Genomic DNA, 18650 nt, shown 5'->3' on the forward strand with positions numbered 1-18650 from the left:
TTGTGTTCTATCCTGGAGAAATGAAAGACAATTCACTGACGATGTCGACAAGCTTATAATTTTTCCCGGCTAATTCAGTCAGTGAAAGATTATACTCTGAATATGAGTGCCGGCGGTTGGGCCTCACGTTGGGCGCCATTTGTGTTCTGTCCTGCAGAAATTAATAATTTTTCCCAGCTAATTCAGTCAGTAAAATATTATATTCTGAATATCAGAGCCGTTATTTTGGGTCTCACGTTGGGCGCCATTTGTGTTGTGTCCTGGAGAAATTAAACTATTTTATAGAATTTGTTTTTCCAAGAAGCATGAATTAAAAAAGTTTCAAGTATTTTTTCCTAATTTATGTCCAATAAGAACGTCATTACAATTTGAAATTTCGCTAACTGATTTTGTAGTTGTTCTTGCATAAGCTTTCATTTTCTGCCATTATGTATTTTTTTGGTGTATTCCCTTATAATTTTGTGTCCTTCTTAATTTATGGCACATTCCTGTATGTGTCACGAATAACAACAGAAAAAATGACAACAACAATGATAATATTTTTTGCTGCTGCTTATACGTTCTCATCACATCGTAGGCATCGTTTTCTTTTTCTTTACTCTCGCCAGTCTTTTTAATTTTATTATCTTGGGTTTCTTTAGGTCAGTGAGGCAGTCAGTCCGTCCTATTGTGTACTTACGTATACATAAGGGAGAATTGTGTAGCGCCTTCGTCTGATGGTATGTGTGAGTGTACAACTAAGCATGGGAATTTCTAGAATTTGTTATTAATTCCTAAATATCCATTGCTATATTGGTGAACTTGTTGCAGGATGACTATGTGAGAGTGTGCATAAAATCCTTAATGTGTCATAGTTTTTTTGTTATTTTTTTATTGTATAGGTATTTATTTTTAAAAGAATACGCATTAGGCCGATAAGAATTCAAATTAATTTACTTATTACATATTGATGAATATGTGAACGTGATGTTTTTATGAAATATTTATTCTGAATTAAATTCGAAAGCGAAAAAATCCGCTTTGTGGAAAAATTTGTTATTCTGGATTACAGAGAGAGGGAGAAAGTATTAAATATATAGTATTAAATATATATTAAATATATAGTTATTCTACCACAACAGTTATTCGATGACTATTTTAAATATTATAAATGATTGTATGGATATTTTACTTAAAAACAAAAAAATGCAATTGAAAATCCGTTTTGGGGAGATAAAATATCGAAATTAAATAAAAAGGCAATAAACTTCGAATTAATTTTATCCTATCGCAGATTTATTCCCATTATTTGTTGTGTCTTTGAAATCGATCAATGCGGGAGCAAGCGAAAGCGAAAAAAAAATCACTTGTGAAATTACTCCCTTGCGAATATCCCGAATAATGCCGGTTATATTTGTGAATATCTTTTGATTTTACTATAAAGATTTTATAAAAACCTGATTTTTGGATCCCGCAACCAACCTTTGACATGTTTCGATGTACGTTTGTGGGTTTTGTCATGCTGAAACAAACCCAAGGTACTTATATTTAAGAATCGATGTCGATGTTAAGTATCAAAGTAGGCTAGTGCATACATAAGCATGTTTATTTATAGAACGGTGTTAGGTTTAAGCTATTTATCCTGAAATGTAATTGAAATTTTTTTAATAAAATGATATAGCCAAGATTGTAAACTGAAACACCCAACCAAGCGGTATATTTTCATCAGCATTTCACCATTACGTTTTCCAACACATTTGTATAAACAATCCGATCCATTACTTTATAAATAGTTTCACAAATAAAAGGGCTTTCTTCATGGGTTTCGGGCATGTAGACCTGCTACCACAGCTCATCAACCCTCTGTTCTTAATGTTATATCAATCAGTAGAAGATTAGACTCTGAATATCAGGGCCGTCGGTTTGGGCCTCACGTTGGGCGCCATTTGTATTCTGTCCTGGAGAAATGTAGGGCAATTCACTGACGATGTCGACAAGCTTATAACTTTTCCCGGCTAATTCAGTCAGTGAAAGATTATATTATATAGATATAATGAATGTCCAATCCATGGTTGCGGATAGTAAAAGTACGACTCGGTCGAACTTAACGACTACATATATATATATATATATATATTTATCATATAATGATATATATGACATAGTATTCGCCCCACAATTAATGTGACCTCTCATATATCTATTTGTACAGATAGCGTACAAAGTATACTATTACACGCTTTCCAATTTTCATCATCTGTCTGTTGTCTGTCGGTATATCTGTATGACATTTTAATAGTGTTTATAAATACAATATCAATAATATGAACATTCTTTTAGTCATCCTTCATCATATCTTTGTATTGTTGATGTTGTTGTTGCTGCCGCTGGTGCTGTCATTCTCATAAATAAGTGAAGCAGTCAACAAATGACTGCACTAATATTTACTAACTAAAGTCATTAAACAATTTACTAGATATGTGTATGTGCGTGTGTGTGTTCGTTTGTCTATGGGTGGGTGGATATATAGATAGATATTCTATAAATAAAACAATTACACACCTACACACACACAATGAAGATGGTCGGGGTTTGAAATGACCATGATAAATATACTCAAACAAACTCATCAATAAAAACGATTTCATATTAAATAAATTATATTTTTGAAAGCATTCACTAATAAACAACGAGAACAAAAATAACAACATTATTATAATGAAACAGGAATAGACAATAGCTTTTTCGAACTTTGTTCATCTTTGTTTTAGCATCATGTTTATACAAAAAAGGATTAGTTTTCATGTTGAAAAGTCATTGAGTTAGCAAATGAATATTTCTGGCGATATCTTAAGGTTTTATAATAAGTACAGCAATAAAAAAGGTCTCAATTCTTTGTTTCAAAAATTGTTTTTTACTTTATTCAAACATACACTAATTCAAAAATGTCCCTTTAAAATTTCAAGTGAAAATCTCAACAACTCTTGATGATATATGATATGTGTTTTTACGAATGGCGGGCACTCAAAAACTAATAATCCAATATGTTCCAAATTTTAGCCATTATTCATAATTTTTGGTAAGGGGATTTTCTACACAATAAAGATACAAATTACTGCTATTTTTTTTTTTTTTTTTTTTTGAAAACTTACCTAAAAAAATCGTATTTTGGTTATATGTAAACTAACCACATAAGTGGACCAATATTGATTATAAAATTAAATTAAATCCGAAATTCCATACAATTCGTTTAAAATCCTACTCAAAATCTAAAAATTCAGAATATTTGGTGATGCCGTTATATGGGGGGCTATTGACTGATATAATCCATTTTCTATAGTAACATTTTAGGAGTAGTAGCAAACTGTGAGTAAAATTACTAAGTTTCTACAAATATATTTTTCTGCTTTTTCCACTTCAAAATGAATTCTCCCAAATTTCAAAATTTTGATTTTTGGGAAAACATACAGGGTGAGATAAAAAAGACGGCAACAAAGTCAAACGCCATAATTTTTACATTTTTTTATTTTAATGAATGAAAGCAAAAAATGTCGGAAATAGCATCAAATTCTAGAATAAGTTTAGATTTGTTAGAATTGATCACCTTTGGCACGAAATATGGCCTTCAAACGACCAATGAAACCGTCACACGCTGCCCAAAGGTTGCTCTGCGTATTTTGATCGACACTTTGGTATTTTTTAGTAACAACCTTGCTTTCCAAAATACTCCAGACATAATAGTCCAACCAATTGGTATCCGAAGATTTTGGTGGCTTTTGTGCGCTGGAAATGAAGCGAGGTACCTCATTTTGCAACCATTCTTGGTTTGCGCGTGTTGATTGCGATGTTGTTGAGACGCTTGAATTCCATAACGAATAACTTTTTTTCTGGACAATTCCCACCAAAATGCTTTTGTATGCTTGTAAACAATATAATGAACAGTCACTGGAATAATTTTAATAGCTGTCGGACGAGTGGATTATAAATGACAGCAGTCTGAAGTTGGCTGCAGTTTACTATCTCACACTGTATATACAATTACAATTTCGGTCGAATTTCCAAAAACCCTTTTGTACATCATTCACTCACTTAAGATGGATCGGATTGTTTACACAAATGTGTTGGAAAACGCAATGGTTCCCATCGCTGATGAAAATATGCGTCTTGGTTGAGTGTTTTAACATGACAATAACCTCCAACATACATCGAAATATGTCATAAATTGGTTGAGGGAACCAAAAATCAGGGTTTTATAATGGACACTACAATATGGCTCACCATGCAATCCAGCTCACCATGCAATTTCGTCAAAATTAAATTAAACCCAAAAATTTGATACAAAAACTATTTAAAATACAAACCTATTTTTTCTGCAGCAATTATAGAATACGGGAAATTACAATACAGAATATGTTGGCCTCCCTCTGCTTTCCATTGCGATTCTTTAGGGGGTTTGGGCCTCGCCGCCAATGATAGCGACAAACACAAAAAGCATGTTCACTTTTGTCATTCAATGGATGATGAAATTATGACGTTGACTTTTACGGCGACAATGAAGGCGTTCGATTGGTGGTTCTAGCTCTACACAAAACACGTCCTGGCAATAATGGGCGGGCAGGTTTCATACACGCTTCGTTTGTTCGTTCGGTCGTGCGTTTGTCGATTTGTCTATTACACAGATACGCGGCGACGAGGTTGTGTTGTTAATAATTCGTAATTTGTGAAATTCCAATATTGTTTCATGTTGATTTAATATCATTTAGTATTTATTTATATTTTTGATGCAGTCACACACACACGCGCACATATAGTTGTGTGAGTCGATTGGCGTGTACATGTTGATAATACCGGCATTAACAGCGACAAAGTGAGGTAGTCCAACTCAACTCAACACAACAACAAGACACAGACGTTTACAACTTCATTACGTTTATTTTATCGGTTTACGAGAGCAGCACTGGGGATAAGTTGGGAGCCACACAAGAAGAAGAAGAAGAAAAACTCAGCGAAACGTCGATACAATACAAAAAATACACACAACCACACACACACATGTATGTGTAACAACCACAATTGTAATCGAAACGACGGGCGGCTAAAAGGACACACAAAATTCGTGGTAATGTCAAAATATGGCGCTTTCTTCTTTGCCAATTTTCTGGGAGAATTATATGGCGTAGAGAATTGTAAAGAGACATCCAGATGAGGGCGCGTGAGCGAGCATTTGCAGTGATGCAAATATTTCAATGACTTTGTTTGTGCTTTATTAAAATATGTTGCCTATTTAAAGTTACACAGTTTTTTACTTTCAAACATGTTTGTAAGAGGTATTTATGACCCAATTGAAACAACATAAAACCGAGCTTACATCTAATACACAGGTAGTAAATATATATATATATATATATAAAATTTGATTGGATAAAGGCCTGGTAATTGACCACACACATCAAGAGTCAAATCGAAAAAATCAAATTATAGATCAAGCTCCTTTCAACAAATATTTGAGGGCCACAATGTGTAAAGTACCAATTTGTGTACAAGGGCAGTTCGGAAAGTTCTTAGCCTACCACAAAACACGCGACATTAACAGAAAAAAGTTAAGGGTTTTGGATCGATCTGGTAAATCCTTCATATAAATCAAAAAAGACGCATCCGCAATTTTTTTACAATTAAAGCACGCATTTCTAATTTTTCCATTGTAAAAAATTGCGGATGCGTCTTTTTTGAACATCTGTTTCTACATGAAGGAGTTGCCAGATCGAAACAAAATTTAACATGTGTTCATAACAGAGATTGAAGTTTCCAAAACACTTAACTTTTTTCTGTTTATACTCGTATATTCCGAATTATTTAAATCGTTAAGTATTCAGATTTTACGAATTATACATATAAAAGTATAGCTGGTCAAAAAACCTTAATACCAAATCACATTTCTGTTACTGTTATATGGAGGTTAATCAGCATTACCATTATCAATTTGGTACCATTTACTACACATTAGTACGAATTTTCAAAATTTTCTACATAGTCCAATCCTACACCTCAACAATGATCCTTACTCCAAATTTCAGAATTCCAGGTTCACCCAAAATTTTCGAAAAATTCCTACATAGCTCAATTCTACACCCCAACAATGATTCTAACTTCAAATTTCAAGATCCCAGCTTTATCGGTTTACCCGAATCCACACTTGGTACAATTTAGTACACATTAGTACGAATGTCCAAAACTTTCTACATAGTCCAATCGTAAAACCCCAACAATGATCCTTACTCCAAATTTCAGGATTCCAGGTTCACCCAAAACTTAAATTGTACCAAATTTAGTAAACATTAGTACGAATTTCAAAAACTCCCTATATAGCTGAATTCTACACCCAAAAACAGCGATTCTAACTTAAAATTTCAATATTCCAGCGTTATCGGTTCACCAAAATCCCTTTATTACACATTAGTACGAATTTCAAAAACGTTTTACATTGCCCAAACCTACAACCCAAACAATGATCCTTACACTAAATTTGAGGATTCCACACATAAGTACGAATTTCCCAAACTACCAACATACCTCAATTCTACAGTGCAGTAGTAATCTCATTTCCGATTCACTTAAATTCACATTTAAAAAAATATAGTACTTTTCGTACACTTAGTACACCTGCTAATATCGACCCCACTTCTCAACCTTAATTCGTATTCCAAATTTCAAGTTTTTAACTCTATTCATTCACATGCTATGAAATTGTACCAAATTTAGTACATATCGGACTTTTGCTAAATATGTTCTACTCTCATTTTAAATTTAAGAGTTCTAACTTTACCGGTTCTTTAAATACAAATGGTACCACATTTAGTGCCGTTCTAGTCCGAATTTCCAAAAATCCAGCCTTATCTGACAGTAAGTCAATCACTTTACTCTTTTATTAGTGTAGATAGATTAAATACCGGTATACCAAAAGCAGAATACATAATGCAATTCAAAGCACGTGACAAGTTTTTATTTTAGCGCGTTTTTTGTAACACAATAATAGCATTACTTTTTCTGAATATGAGAAGAGACCGTGAGAGAGAAAGAGCTTTTGATGTCAAAGGCGCGCGTTAAGTTAAGAAATTCATGAATATAATTCTTTAAAAACAGCTGCTACAGTTAACAAATAGAAGGAATATACATCCTTACGCACACACACACATACGCATATACCTATACATGGACTGATTAACCAAAATGACAGATACATGCAGACAATTTTACACGACTATCGAATACTGTGGCAATGGCTGTGTGTATCGCCATGTGTGTGTGTTAAAAGGATGTGCCTTTGTAAGCACAAGCAAATACTTATGCATACATATACTCATAAATATGTGTGTCCTCAAACACCCTAAAAATGTGCTACAATACTGAACAGGTCGCAACCTTATTGTGTTTAGACATCGACCGACCGACCAAACAAGAAAGAAACCCTGCTACAAATAAAACGAAAAGAGGACTCTTAACAAGATGGTCAGTTCCTTGCAAATATCCATTAAACATTTATGAGGTTAGGGTTTTGAAAATAGCTGCTGATGTTGTTGTTGTCGTTAATAATGAACATCAATACGAACACTCGCACAATCACGCATACATATATATTCGTATTGTAAAACACCCAAAAAATCTTATGTATGATTGGGGCGCAAGGAAAATTTTCTTATTTCTTCTTTTTTTTTTTGCTTTTTCACATTTTAACAATTTCGTTTAATTAATTTAAATTTCATTTTCACTTGTAATCTTTGCACGTTTTTCTCATGATTAAATAAAATAAATTTTTTTCAAGAATATTTTTACAGATGTATATATATATTTTTTTTGCTTCATATCCTTTAGCACTTCATTCAATTTGCTTTACTCGACGACTTTCACTGTCGTTCCTTACTTTATGCTTCACTGATTGCCACTAACCACCATGTTGTGGTGTATCCTCTATTCAACTGACAGCAGCACAGAGCGAATCAGTTCAAAATTCCACTGGCAACACTGAAGCTTAATTTTGCAAAGCTTTTATTCGTACAGGGTTGTATCTCTGGTGTGGATTTGTTACACTGTTTTGAAATCATATAAGGCATTCATATGTCAAACGTGTTTTAATATAATACGCCAGGAATTTGCCGTTTCACATTTTCCCATTAGGAAATTTAAGTAATTTGTAAATCAGAGGACAGCGAACAACTGTTATGATTTCTTTGATTAATGTATAATAGTTCAGGCGCGATTAATAGTTTTTTTTAAATTAATATAATTGGAATTCTCATGCCAATTCATGGTTGAAAACCCGGTTCAGAAAATAAAACGCTTATACTACATTTTTCCATCGTCTGCAGATTTGTGGTGTCCACAAAGTGGTGTTGTATTTTTCCTGGTTCCCTATTAAGAGAAACAGAGAGAGCCAAATAAGAAAATACTGTATTTTATTTTTACTCTGCATATTCGACCATGTAAAAATTGAATTTTGAAATGTTATCAGCCTTATTCTTTACATCAATTCACCGTGAATTTGTTTGCTCTTCACTTTAAAGTTATTCTAAAGCGATTTTTTTTCGCATTTTCACTTTACCCTTTATTCTGAATCAAGTTCGAAAGGGGAAAATCCGTTATTTAAAAATGTATTTATTAGTTGGAGGGAGTGCATGCTCAAACAAATATTGTCGCAGAATGTATGAAGGCAATAAGGAATATTTAAGCCGATTTCGATGCAAATTGGCGACGAAAGAAGGAAAAATATTAAAAATTATGGAAAAAACACAAAGCCAAATTTGCCTAATGACCCACTTAACAGTGAAAAACTCAAATAAAAATTATGAAAGAACAATAATAAAGCTACATAAATAATTGTTTCTTTCAAATTTATCGTGTGCATGATTTGAAGGACGAAATAAAGGGCAATTAAAAAAAAGAAAATCAATAAAAAAATATTGAAAAATATTACAAAATTAAATTACAATGGGTCGACACACATTACAACTTAAATTACAATATGGAAACACGAATCTTCATTTCAATATCGCATTTTTTGCTTCTCCCTATTCATTCAGAATAAGGCGAGACTGTCAACGCGAAACATTTTTTACATGCGAGAAATCTCCCTAGCGAATATCCAGAATAAGGATGCTCATTCTCTTACTCCAGAATATCTAATTTTTCCCAAATTTTTCGCTTTCAGAATAAGGCGAAAGCGGGAATGCGAAAAATTTCACTGTGCAATGTTGTTTAGAACAAGTCGAAGGAAAAGAAGCGATTAAATTCAGGTGGAATTGACATCCAGAATAAGGCTGATTAATGTTTAATAACACTATCTTAACATTCAAGACAAATTTGTATTAGTTAATAACGAGGATGTTATATACATTTCATTTATTTTGCATAACTACATACTTAATAAGATATCTTTACAATTTTAAAATATTACTTTACATACAGTTGTGTTCAAAATAATAGGGGAAACAAATTAAAACACATTTGGAATAATATTTATGAAATGTAAAATATGGTAGGGCATTTTGAACCTTTTACAAAAACAATTTTTGTGGGGTAAATTTGGATGCAACACAAACGATACTATTATTTTGAACTAAGCATTTCAAATGAGTCACAACATCACCATTATCAACATCATTTATCTCTTGCTGTGGCTTATATCATAATTTCCTTATTTTTTCTCAATAAACAATTATATTCAGCTTCAGTAAATCACAATTTGATAGCATATTATAGAAGAATACTTATAGTTTCGATTCATTGAACTTTGTTGTAATAGTAATAATCAACTAAAAACTAAATTATTTTCTTTTAAAATTGCATTCATTCGTAATCAAAATGTTGGATGTGTTCGTATGAAATACGTGTCATATTCTTTCTCTATCCATTTTATGAGCTTGTCCACATCTTTGGTGACAGAACTTTTCTGTGTCAACGGATCGAAGACAACAAACAGTTCATAGAATTCAGTGGACCAAGCCAAAGCGACTTCATTGCTTCTTGTTTCCAATATAAGTTTAAGGGGGCGTTTACTGTTACGTATACGTTCCAGAAGATCACAGTAAATGGATTCGAGGCGCTCGAAATCACTTAGATTCGTATATGGAGCAACAATTTCTGAGCAAAGTATTTGGGCTGCAGATTTTGGTTTATACAGGAAATGTCTCAATTCGGGAATACCAATGGAGTTCAACTGTTGTTTTCCCCTGGTGGTTTGTAGCACAGCTTCATTTATTGCTTCGATACATTGCGAACGTTTTAATTTTTCCGTTATCGACTGCTTGGCTTCGGACAGTGTGAAGAAGGCATCACGATCCACGGAAAGTAAAAGAAGGCAAGCTGGTGAGTTTTCCTCCAAATAAGAGACGTGAGCATGCAAATAGCCATTCATATCGAATTTCGGCAGACATATTGGTGTCCAATTTTCCGAAGGTTTAAATGATTCCGAGCATTCAATTAAGTTTACAATTAACCTGTAAACAAAGAAAAACATTGCACTCATAAGTACATGTGTGTGTGTGTTTTAGGAAGTGTAATCATACCTTAAATCTGCCGGATGAATTGAATATTTCTTCATCTGAACCAATGATACTAATCTATTCTGAGCTAGGAGTATAGCAAATACTAAGTTCTTAATTTTTGAACAATTCTCTTTGATAGCCTGTGATATGGATGTCCGCACCGACGACTGCAGCGGCAAAATACGAATGGAATTTGTTAGAAATGCGAAAACATTGTTGGAAATCTTTTTACCACTGCTATCGTTAAGCAGTAAATTGTTGATTAATCGCTCGCTGCCCTCTAGCAGACGTCGCAAATCGAAGTTTTTGCGTTGATTGAAAATCTTTGTTAATTGGCTATAGGTTAAAGTGGATATTATTTGATTGTGGGCATCGCTGTAACCGAGAGGAAAATAAAAGTTACATATTAGAAAAAAACAAACTTGGCAGTGTCCATGAGATACCCGAAACGAAACTTACTTTAGCTGCACCTGCAACTGGGCAACACTCAAGTGCGTCCTTGATGCAGCCACAAATATCAAATTGCTCTTGACCATAAAGACAAATTGTACACCCTTAGCCTTAATCGACGTTATATCATCCTGGCTATTCTCAACAAAGCTAACCAATGCCTGAATTATACCAAATAAAATGGCCAACTTGTCTTCGTTGCCATGTAATGAGTATATGGGTTTTCCAGCCTCACTCAATATGAAAATATGCTTCTTTTGGCCTTTCCATGTGGGATCGTGCGACATAATATTCGTCGCATCTGTGTCCCCAGTGTCTTGCAAGTCTAGGGCTTTTGCGAGGGGTCTACTGGATGTTGACGATGCCTCATCATTTTGCAAATCCTCGTCTGTTGTCGTACTGCAAACACTGGCCGTAGACTTGTGTATTGCTCCATTGTCACCAGTTGCCGTCAATGATGTCTTGTCATGGCCATTGAGATTATCTGTGACTAATGTATCACTGCAACTGACCACCTCACCTTGATCTGAATCTATTTCATCATTTTCCGCATCAAAATAAATAGTCGAATTGGTGGAATTAGATGAAGCTGTAGGCGGATCTATGTTCACTTCAGACATATTAGTTTTTTCCAAATCTTGTTTTGTTTTTTTTATTTAATAATGTTTATAGGAAAAACGTTCCACCTGTAACGAATGGGAAGAGCAGACAAAATAGCCGAGAACCTTAACGAATGAGGTGGGATGGAGACTGAATGAGAATCGAATTGTTTTGTTTACGAATGAGGTTCAGGCAATCCAAGAATAGGGATAAGTAAATCGACTTTAAACTAATCGGTTAATCGATTTTTTGAACACATGACATGCGTACATTTCGAAGGAAGAGATTTCATTTAAATTTTGAATGCTGAATACTGTCAAATTTAATGCAAATTTATGGAAAAAATTGAAAACATATGAGTTAGGCCACGACAAAACATCTGATTAAATATCAGCAGATGGTACAAGAAACTTTTTACCGAGTAAATTTTTCCTTGTGAGAATTTGTAAATACTCAGTAACTCAACTGTCAAATCTGCTCTCTCAATTCAATCTCTTTAACTGGACTTTTGGGTAAGCGAACAACATTTTGTAATTATTTGTACAAATTATTGAGTAAACGAACGAACATATTCGCTTTCAATTTCTTATTGACATAAATAAAATTACGATCGTATGCGGTGATCCAAAAATTGACAACGATCGAAATGTTTCTCTATACAAAACAGAACTCGATGACGAATTCGGCGATTTAACGGTACAATTATTCAAGGTAGGCCATAGCAACTCATAAATTACAATTGTGTAATGTTTTAAAAAACAAAAACAAAATATATTCGACAACCAAAATTTCAATTCTCCAAACTCTCCATTGCTTTGGTTTCTGTAAACTTTGTATAATAAATTATCGAATTCATCGATGCTATCGCAACTCGATGACACTCTCATATCATGCCACTTATCAATAATTGCACACCTCTAGATTGAATAATACAAAACGGCGAGGGGCTAGAGTTTTCCGCGAAAATTAATCAAAATGTTAATGAATTGCTTGAAAAATGGTATTACGTATGAATTGAAATGGGCTTGCAATAAAATCATTAACCATATATCTTCTATTCACAGGCAGAATAGCCCTCTTGCGACAGGTTCGTTCACAATCAACCGCTGCTGCTGCGGCCGCTACACCTGTCACAGCTTCAAACGAACCAGAAGATATTTCCATCATTGAACAACGTATTTTGGAGCACCCGGACTACTTCCAAGTACACAATTTGTTTACGGTTAGAGACTTATTTAATGCTCGTGTACACTATGGCCATAAGGAGGGTTCCCTCGATGATCGTATGCGTCCGTATATCTATGGTAGCCGTTTGGGTCACTTAATCTTCGACTTGGATAAAACCGCAGCACACCTGAGAGACGCGTTAAATATCACAGCACATATTGCATTCCGGGATGGCATTATATGCTTCTTTAATCGCAATGCATTGAATGCCCACTTGGTGGAAAAGAAAGCAATGGAGGCTGGAGAATTCTCACACACAAGATTCTGGCGTGGTGGTATATTTACCAATTCAAATGTGCAATTTGGTGCAGTGACTCGCCTACCCGATTTGTGTATATTTTTAAATACCCAAAACAATGTATTGAGTCAGCACACTGCTGTGAGGGATTGCGCCAAAATGGCAATTCCCACTGTGGGCATAGTCGACACAAACTGCAATCCAAATCTGATAACATACCCGGTGCCCGGTAATGACGATTCCCCCGCATCCGTAGAATTATACTGTGAACTGTTTAAGGCGGCCATTTTAAGAGGCAAACAAAAACGACGTGAAATGTTGGGTGAACCCGAACCTACTACCAATACCAGTGGCAAGAACTCGATCAGAAGAAGAAACAAAGTTTAAAATTAAGTTTCGTTTATTTGTTTAATCCAAATTTGGAAATAAAATTGTTTACGATGTTACATGTTCGGTTTGAGATGGTTGTACAGAATGCATTACACCGCCCGACACAAAATACCCGTATTTTGACGCTCCACCCAATATCTTTCTTCCCCATGTGTTATCAGGTTCGGGTGTAGTTTTAGGATCAGCTGATGAGGCGTCACCAAAGGTTCCAAAATTTCCATAGTTAACGTACGGCGCATATTTAGACGTTTCGTCAGCGGTGCCTTGTAATACCCACGATTCCGAGGTCGTGCTACTCGAAGACTGTTTTCCATACTTCTCCTCCAGTCTCTTTTTATGGGCAGCCATTCTTTCTCTGGCAGCCTCCAAACGTAGGCGATCTTTTTCGTCTAATTCGCTTGGATCTTTCTTGCCCAACCTCTGGACGACCCGCTTAGCGTTATAAAATTCCCTATTTTTGTATGGCTTTATGGCCTGGTTGTACTCCTTCCACATCTGTTTTCTTTCTTGCGGTGTGCAAGTATTTAGATCCGGTGGCCTTGGCAACGGTATGTACGGTTTATTGGGCTCATTCCTGGGATTTTTAACATACACTTCTGGTTCCAATTTTTTATCCGAATCTGTTGCAGGGGGTATAGTAGTGCTAGTAGTAGTGGACTTCTTAATTTCACTTTCTTTCTTCGCAGGTTTGGTTTTATTTTTGTTTGAAGTCGTTGGCTGGGTAACAGATTGTTTAAATTCTTCCAGCAGTTTTTTAGCTCTCGGATTATTGCGGAATGGATTCATTTGTATAGTTTCCTCTATCATATCCTTCTGCCTAAATAAAGTGTCTGTTTTGAAAAACTCATCGGATGAATTTTTGTACTTTGATGAGTTGAATCCATTGGTTCCACCCGACCTGTTGGAGTACCCTTGTTGTCCACTAAAGCTGTTTCTATTATTTTGCGGACCATTGGAAAAATTAAAGTTTCCACCATTAAGGTTCATACCATTATTGTTAAATGGGCCATTACAATTGGCCATTCCTCTATTAAAGTTAATTTGGTTGTAGTTGTTTCCTAAATTATTACCATTAAAGTTCATTGCGTTATTGTTGTTGTTGTAACCAAAGTTGTTTCCATTAAAATTCATTGCACTGCTGTAACCATTATTTCCAAAGTTGTTTCCATTGAAATTCATTGCACTATTCCCAAAGTTGTTATTAGCGGCGTTCCTATTGTGGGAGCCATTCTCAAGGAAACTCCATAGGCTGGAATTTGACCGTTGATTCGGTCCACAATTATTGTTGTACAAGTTACTAGCAATTAAGGGTGGGGGTGGTGGCGGTGCCGACAATTTGTTAGTCCTAGCATTGATCTTCTTATTGTTTTCCTGTGGCTTATTTGCTGCAGCCTCCTTTTCTTTTTTCATTTTCCAGTCCAAAAATGAGACTTTGGGGCCCATGTCACCCTGTGCCGAATCCCCGGAATTGGATTTTAAGTCCAAAGTGGAACTTTTCCCGGACATTTTTGGGGTTTGAAGCTTCTTCTCTAAACGAAAATTGTTTTTATATACAGACTTAGCCGAACTATTTGAAAAACGTTCCACATGCAACGAATAGAGGAGATGGGGGAGAATGTCTGATAATAATCAAAAACGAAACAAACTAGCGAAAATCAGGTATTTACGAATGAAGATGATGCATAACAGCGATATCAATCAGCTGATGGATCATCCATCAAAGACATTTATGTCTTTGCATAGTCCTGATTTATATTAGGCGAGTTTACTTGCGGCAATTTTTATCGTTCTCTTTTGAACTTGCTCCATGCGTCTATACAAGGCAATTCGGTTTCCAAAATATTTTTTTATTTGTTGTTTTTTCACATTTAAATATATATAAAATGTCAACAAATACGAAATACACAAAACGAAATGCCAGAAAATTCCTACGAAATAGGGATTTGTAAGCCGATTTTCGACTAATGTATATATAGTGTATGGTGCCCTTTAGATATTGATCATTGACAAATCATAAATTTATTCTTACCAATGTTAATAGTACGTTTACATTTAACCGGATTTCGTTAACCCAGTGGGTTTCAATTGTCAATTCCTTTGCATATATGTCAAATAAATCCTCATAAAGTAGGTTAACCCGGTAAAAAGTTCTAAGGTATATGTCGTTTAATTTAGAATACAAATTTTAAAATTTTTCAAAACATTACACAAACACCCCCCACATTTTATATACGACTTTGGCATAACAAGCCACATTCTGAAAAAAATTCAATTTATAAGTTGCTATGGCCTACTTCGAATAATTGTACCATGCCAAAGGTATCTTTAGATTCACGAAATCCACTCGATCTCCAATGTCAATTCTATTTCTTTACGTCAAATATAATCCACTGGATTCTGTGAACAGGATTAGCGAGACGTATACGCAATGAAATTTACATTTGGCTTAGACTAGCTAAGGCCTATCAAAAAATTACATTCAAACAACGAACAAACACATTTGTATATGTTTTCTATTTATTTTTCTCATGCAGTTTATGTCGTTGGTCAGCTAAGTACTTCGCTTTGTTACAAAAGACATTTGGGTATAAAAGGTTTTTTGTAAGGGAACTGATGAGGATCAGTGGCGTGATCCGAAACTATAGCCTTCCCTGCCTTACCCCTCGGCAAACAATGCCATACATTCCCCACTAATAAATAGTTGTTTTTTATAAAAACAACAAACTGGGATTCAGCCTGACTATTTTGCAAAAACAAAATTTTTGAAAATATGTCCTGATTTATATTAGGCGAGTTTTCTTGCGGCAATTTTTATCATTCTCTTTTGAACTTGCTTCATTCGTCTATACAAGGCAATTCGATGTCAAAAATATTTTTTTTTACAATGTTCTGGATTGGTATTTTAAATTACTCATACTACAAACAAAATTCACAAAACGAATTGCCAAAAAATTGTCGGTACGAGCAATTTTTTTTCAATTTCTATTCCCCTTGCCCATCTCTTCTTCAAGCAAAGACTTGCCGCAATTAAACTCGCCTAATATAAATTGGGACTATTTATAGTGCCGCTGCGTTTTAGTTTTACTAGGTTAATGTAAACATAGCTGAAGTAGTCTACGTTATGTGCAATGCAATGGTCATTTTCTCTATTCATATCGATTGTAATCGATTACGATAATCTCCCTAGAGATCCCTGCAATCAAAAAAGAATCTAATTAGAACGGCGTTATTACCTACTGACTTTGGATTGTCTGCGTCGATTATTTTTCTGTTCGCAAGTGAAATTAATTTTGCTAAAAAAAATTCTGGTAAGTTTTGATATTAAATCACAGCTTCAATTCAACTATTTTACAAAGGATTAAATGCGATAGATTGTTGTGGAAATGTGGATTTGTTGAAAAACTGGTAAATTAGCCTCGAGCGTGGAGTGAAAATGAATGTCGGTTGTGTGAGAATTTTGTGAATGATTTTTTTGGTTAATGGCTCTGTTTGCAGAGCTGCCAGCTGAGTATGGTGTGGTGATTGCCGTTGGCCGTTGGATGTGTGTTTGTTGCTATTCTCGACAAATGATTCAATTCAATTTTTGTTTTGGAAGGGCGGAAAAGTATGAGGGCGAGGCAAACATAATATGTTGTTGCGTTGTTGTCTTCCTCTTCTTTCACTTCACTTATTTGTCTGTCTATGATGTGCTCAGTGTGTTCGTCAGACAATTTGGTGGGCAAAGTGTGACGAGGCTAAAAAAAAGATATTAAAAAAAGAAAATTGAATTTACTACAGAAAAAGAAAAAAGTTTTTGAACGACAACAACAACAAAAGCAGCGTTTTTCTCGTCGCCGCCCAAAATATTGAGGTTGGTGGTTAAGTAGTTCCTTTAAAGGTGTATGAACAAATAGACCAGACACTTAGTTTGCTGTGAATATCTACTTAATTTATAGTTTTATTTTTTAAGCGATTTGTATAGCATATTTTATAAAAAAGAAAACATCGAAGAAATATCCATAATAATGAAAAAAGTGCGCAGTTCGTCATAATTCTGTGAGTTATTTTTCTTCTTTTCTATTCCATTTCCATCTTTGGATATAATATGTATGTACGTATGCATGATGTGTGTAGTGTGTGTTATTCTTGTAAAATGTTCTTTTTTTCTACGATAATTTTCTGCTAAATGCAAAGCGTATTATTGCTGTTTACTCAAAACAAAACGTGTCTGCTATCAGTCAACAGTCCTGCACGTTTCCATTGTATACCAACCAACCAAAAAACATATTTTCATTCTTGAAAATATTTGGAATTATTTTTTTATAACGGTTATTGACAAGAGTTAATTCAATCCCATCAGAATCCATTTATGTACATGTGTGTTAGGAAACAATTCCTATTGGAATACTTTTTATAATAAGACAATATACATGATTGAGCATGACATACATTTGTCGATCATATAATTGTAGTTTGGAATACTATTCGAATTTCTCTATGGAAACAGTTCTAATTGGGAAACCCTGCAATATGACAATCTACATGATTGAACGTGCACTTTATTCAAGCCCATCGATGGTGATGATGATCTAATTGTAGTTTTAAATGGTGGTCGTAGTTAGAAATGACAACAATATACATAATGCATAACTACATACATCGAAAACATTTATGTTGTGAACAGCTCGGGTCATTGATTTTGACATGGGTCATATATTTTTATATCCTCAGCCTTATGGCAAAATTAATTCGGCTATGCAGGATAACAAGATCACCTGTTAAAGTCGGAAAGGACCTTTCCTTTCCTTTAATATCAAGCGATGATTCAGACAAGCTGACAGTTTGTCATGTGACCTTTTTAACATCCTGCTGGAAAAGGTTATACGAGAAGCAAAGGTCAATTGAATGAAGCAAAGGTGAATTGAAATGGAAATGGCAAACGGCATATGCCACTTGCCTACGCCGACGACATCGACATAATGGGTCGAACATTGAGAGCGGTAACAGCCACCTTTGAACAAATAGAGGACTCTGCCAAAGACCAAGCTGATGGTATCAACGCACAAGACGTCCAGTAGACTCGGACCAACTGTGGAACTTCAGAACTACAGCTCGAGGTGGTCAAAGTTTTTATATAGATTTTATTTTATATTTGGTACCGCCATAAATAAAACAAATGCCATCAGTTTTGAAATTCGGAGAAGGATAGTGTTAGCCAACAAATGCTACTATGGTCTGAGTAAGCAACT

The 18650-nt window shown here is 34.7% G+C and overlaps 3 protein-coding genes across 3 annotated transcripts; 1 reads left to right on the forward strand and 2 right to left on the reverse strand.

Annotated features, from left to right (window-relative positions):
* Nucleotides 1-9829: 9829 nt before the first annotated feature.
* On the reverse strand, nucleotides 9830-11587 carry LOC133333919 (vacuolar fusion protein MON1 homolog A). Its single transcript, XM_061542233.1, has 3 exons — nucleotides 10977-11587; nucleotides 10539-10892; nucleotides 9830-10469 (listed from the first exon to the last, which is right to left on the reverse strand). The coding sequence occupies exons 1-3, from the start codon at nucleotides 11585-11587 to the stop codon at nucleotides 9830-9832; spliced, it is 1605 nt and encodes a 534-aa protein (XP_061398217.1).
* A 977-nt stretch (nucleotides 11588-12564) lies between these two features.
* On the forward strand, nucleotides 12565-13419 carry LOC133333920 (small ribosomal subunit protein uS2m). Its single transcript, XM_061542234.1, has 2 exons — nucleotides 12565-12574; nucleotides 12632-13419. The coding sequence occupies exons 1-2, from the start codon at nucleotides 12565-12567 to the stop codon at nucleotides 13417-13419; spliced, it is 798 nt and encodes a 265-aa protein (XP_061398218.1).
* Nucleotides 13420-13467: 48 nt separating this feature from the next.
* On the reverse strand, nucleotides 13468-14928 carry LOC133333922 (uncharacterized protein DDB_G0292186). Its single transcript, XM_061542235.1, has one exon. It carries the CDS (start codon nucleotides 14926-14928, stop codon nucleotides 13468-13470), a length of 1461 nt encoding a protein of 486 aa, XP_061398219.1.
* Between the last annotated feature and the right edge of the window lie 3722 nt (nucleotides 14929-18650).

This window comes from Musca vetustissima, unplaced genomic scaffold, assembly GCF_032173495.1.
Source record: "Musca vetustissima isolate MV318-11 ecotype Yass unplaced genomic scaffold, APGP_CSIRO_Mvet_v1 utg1463, whole genome shotgun sequence".
Lineage (NCBI taxonomy): Eukaryota > Metazoa > Arthropoda > Insecta > Diptera > Muscidae > Musca > Musca vetustissima.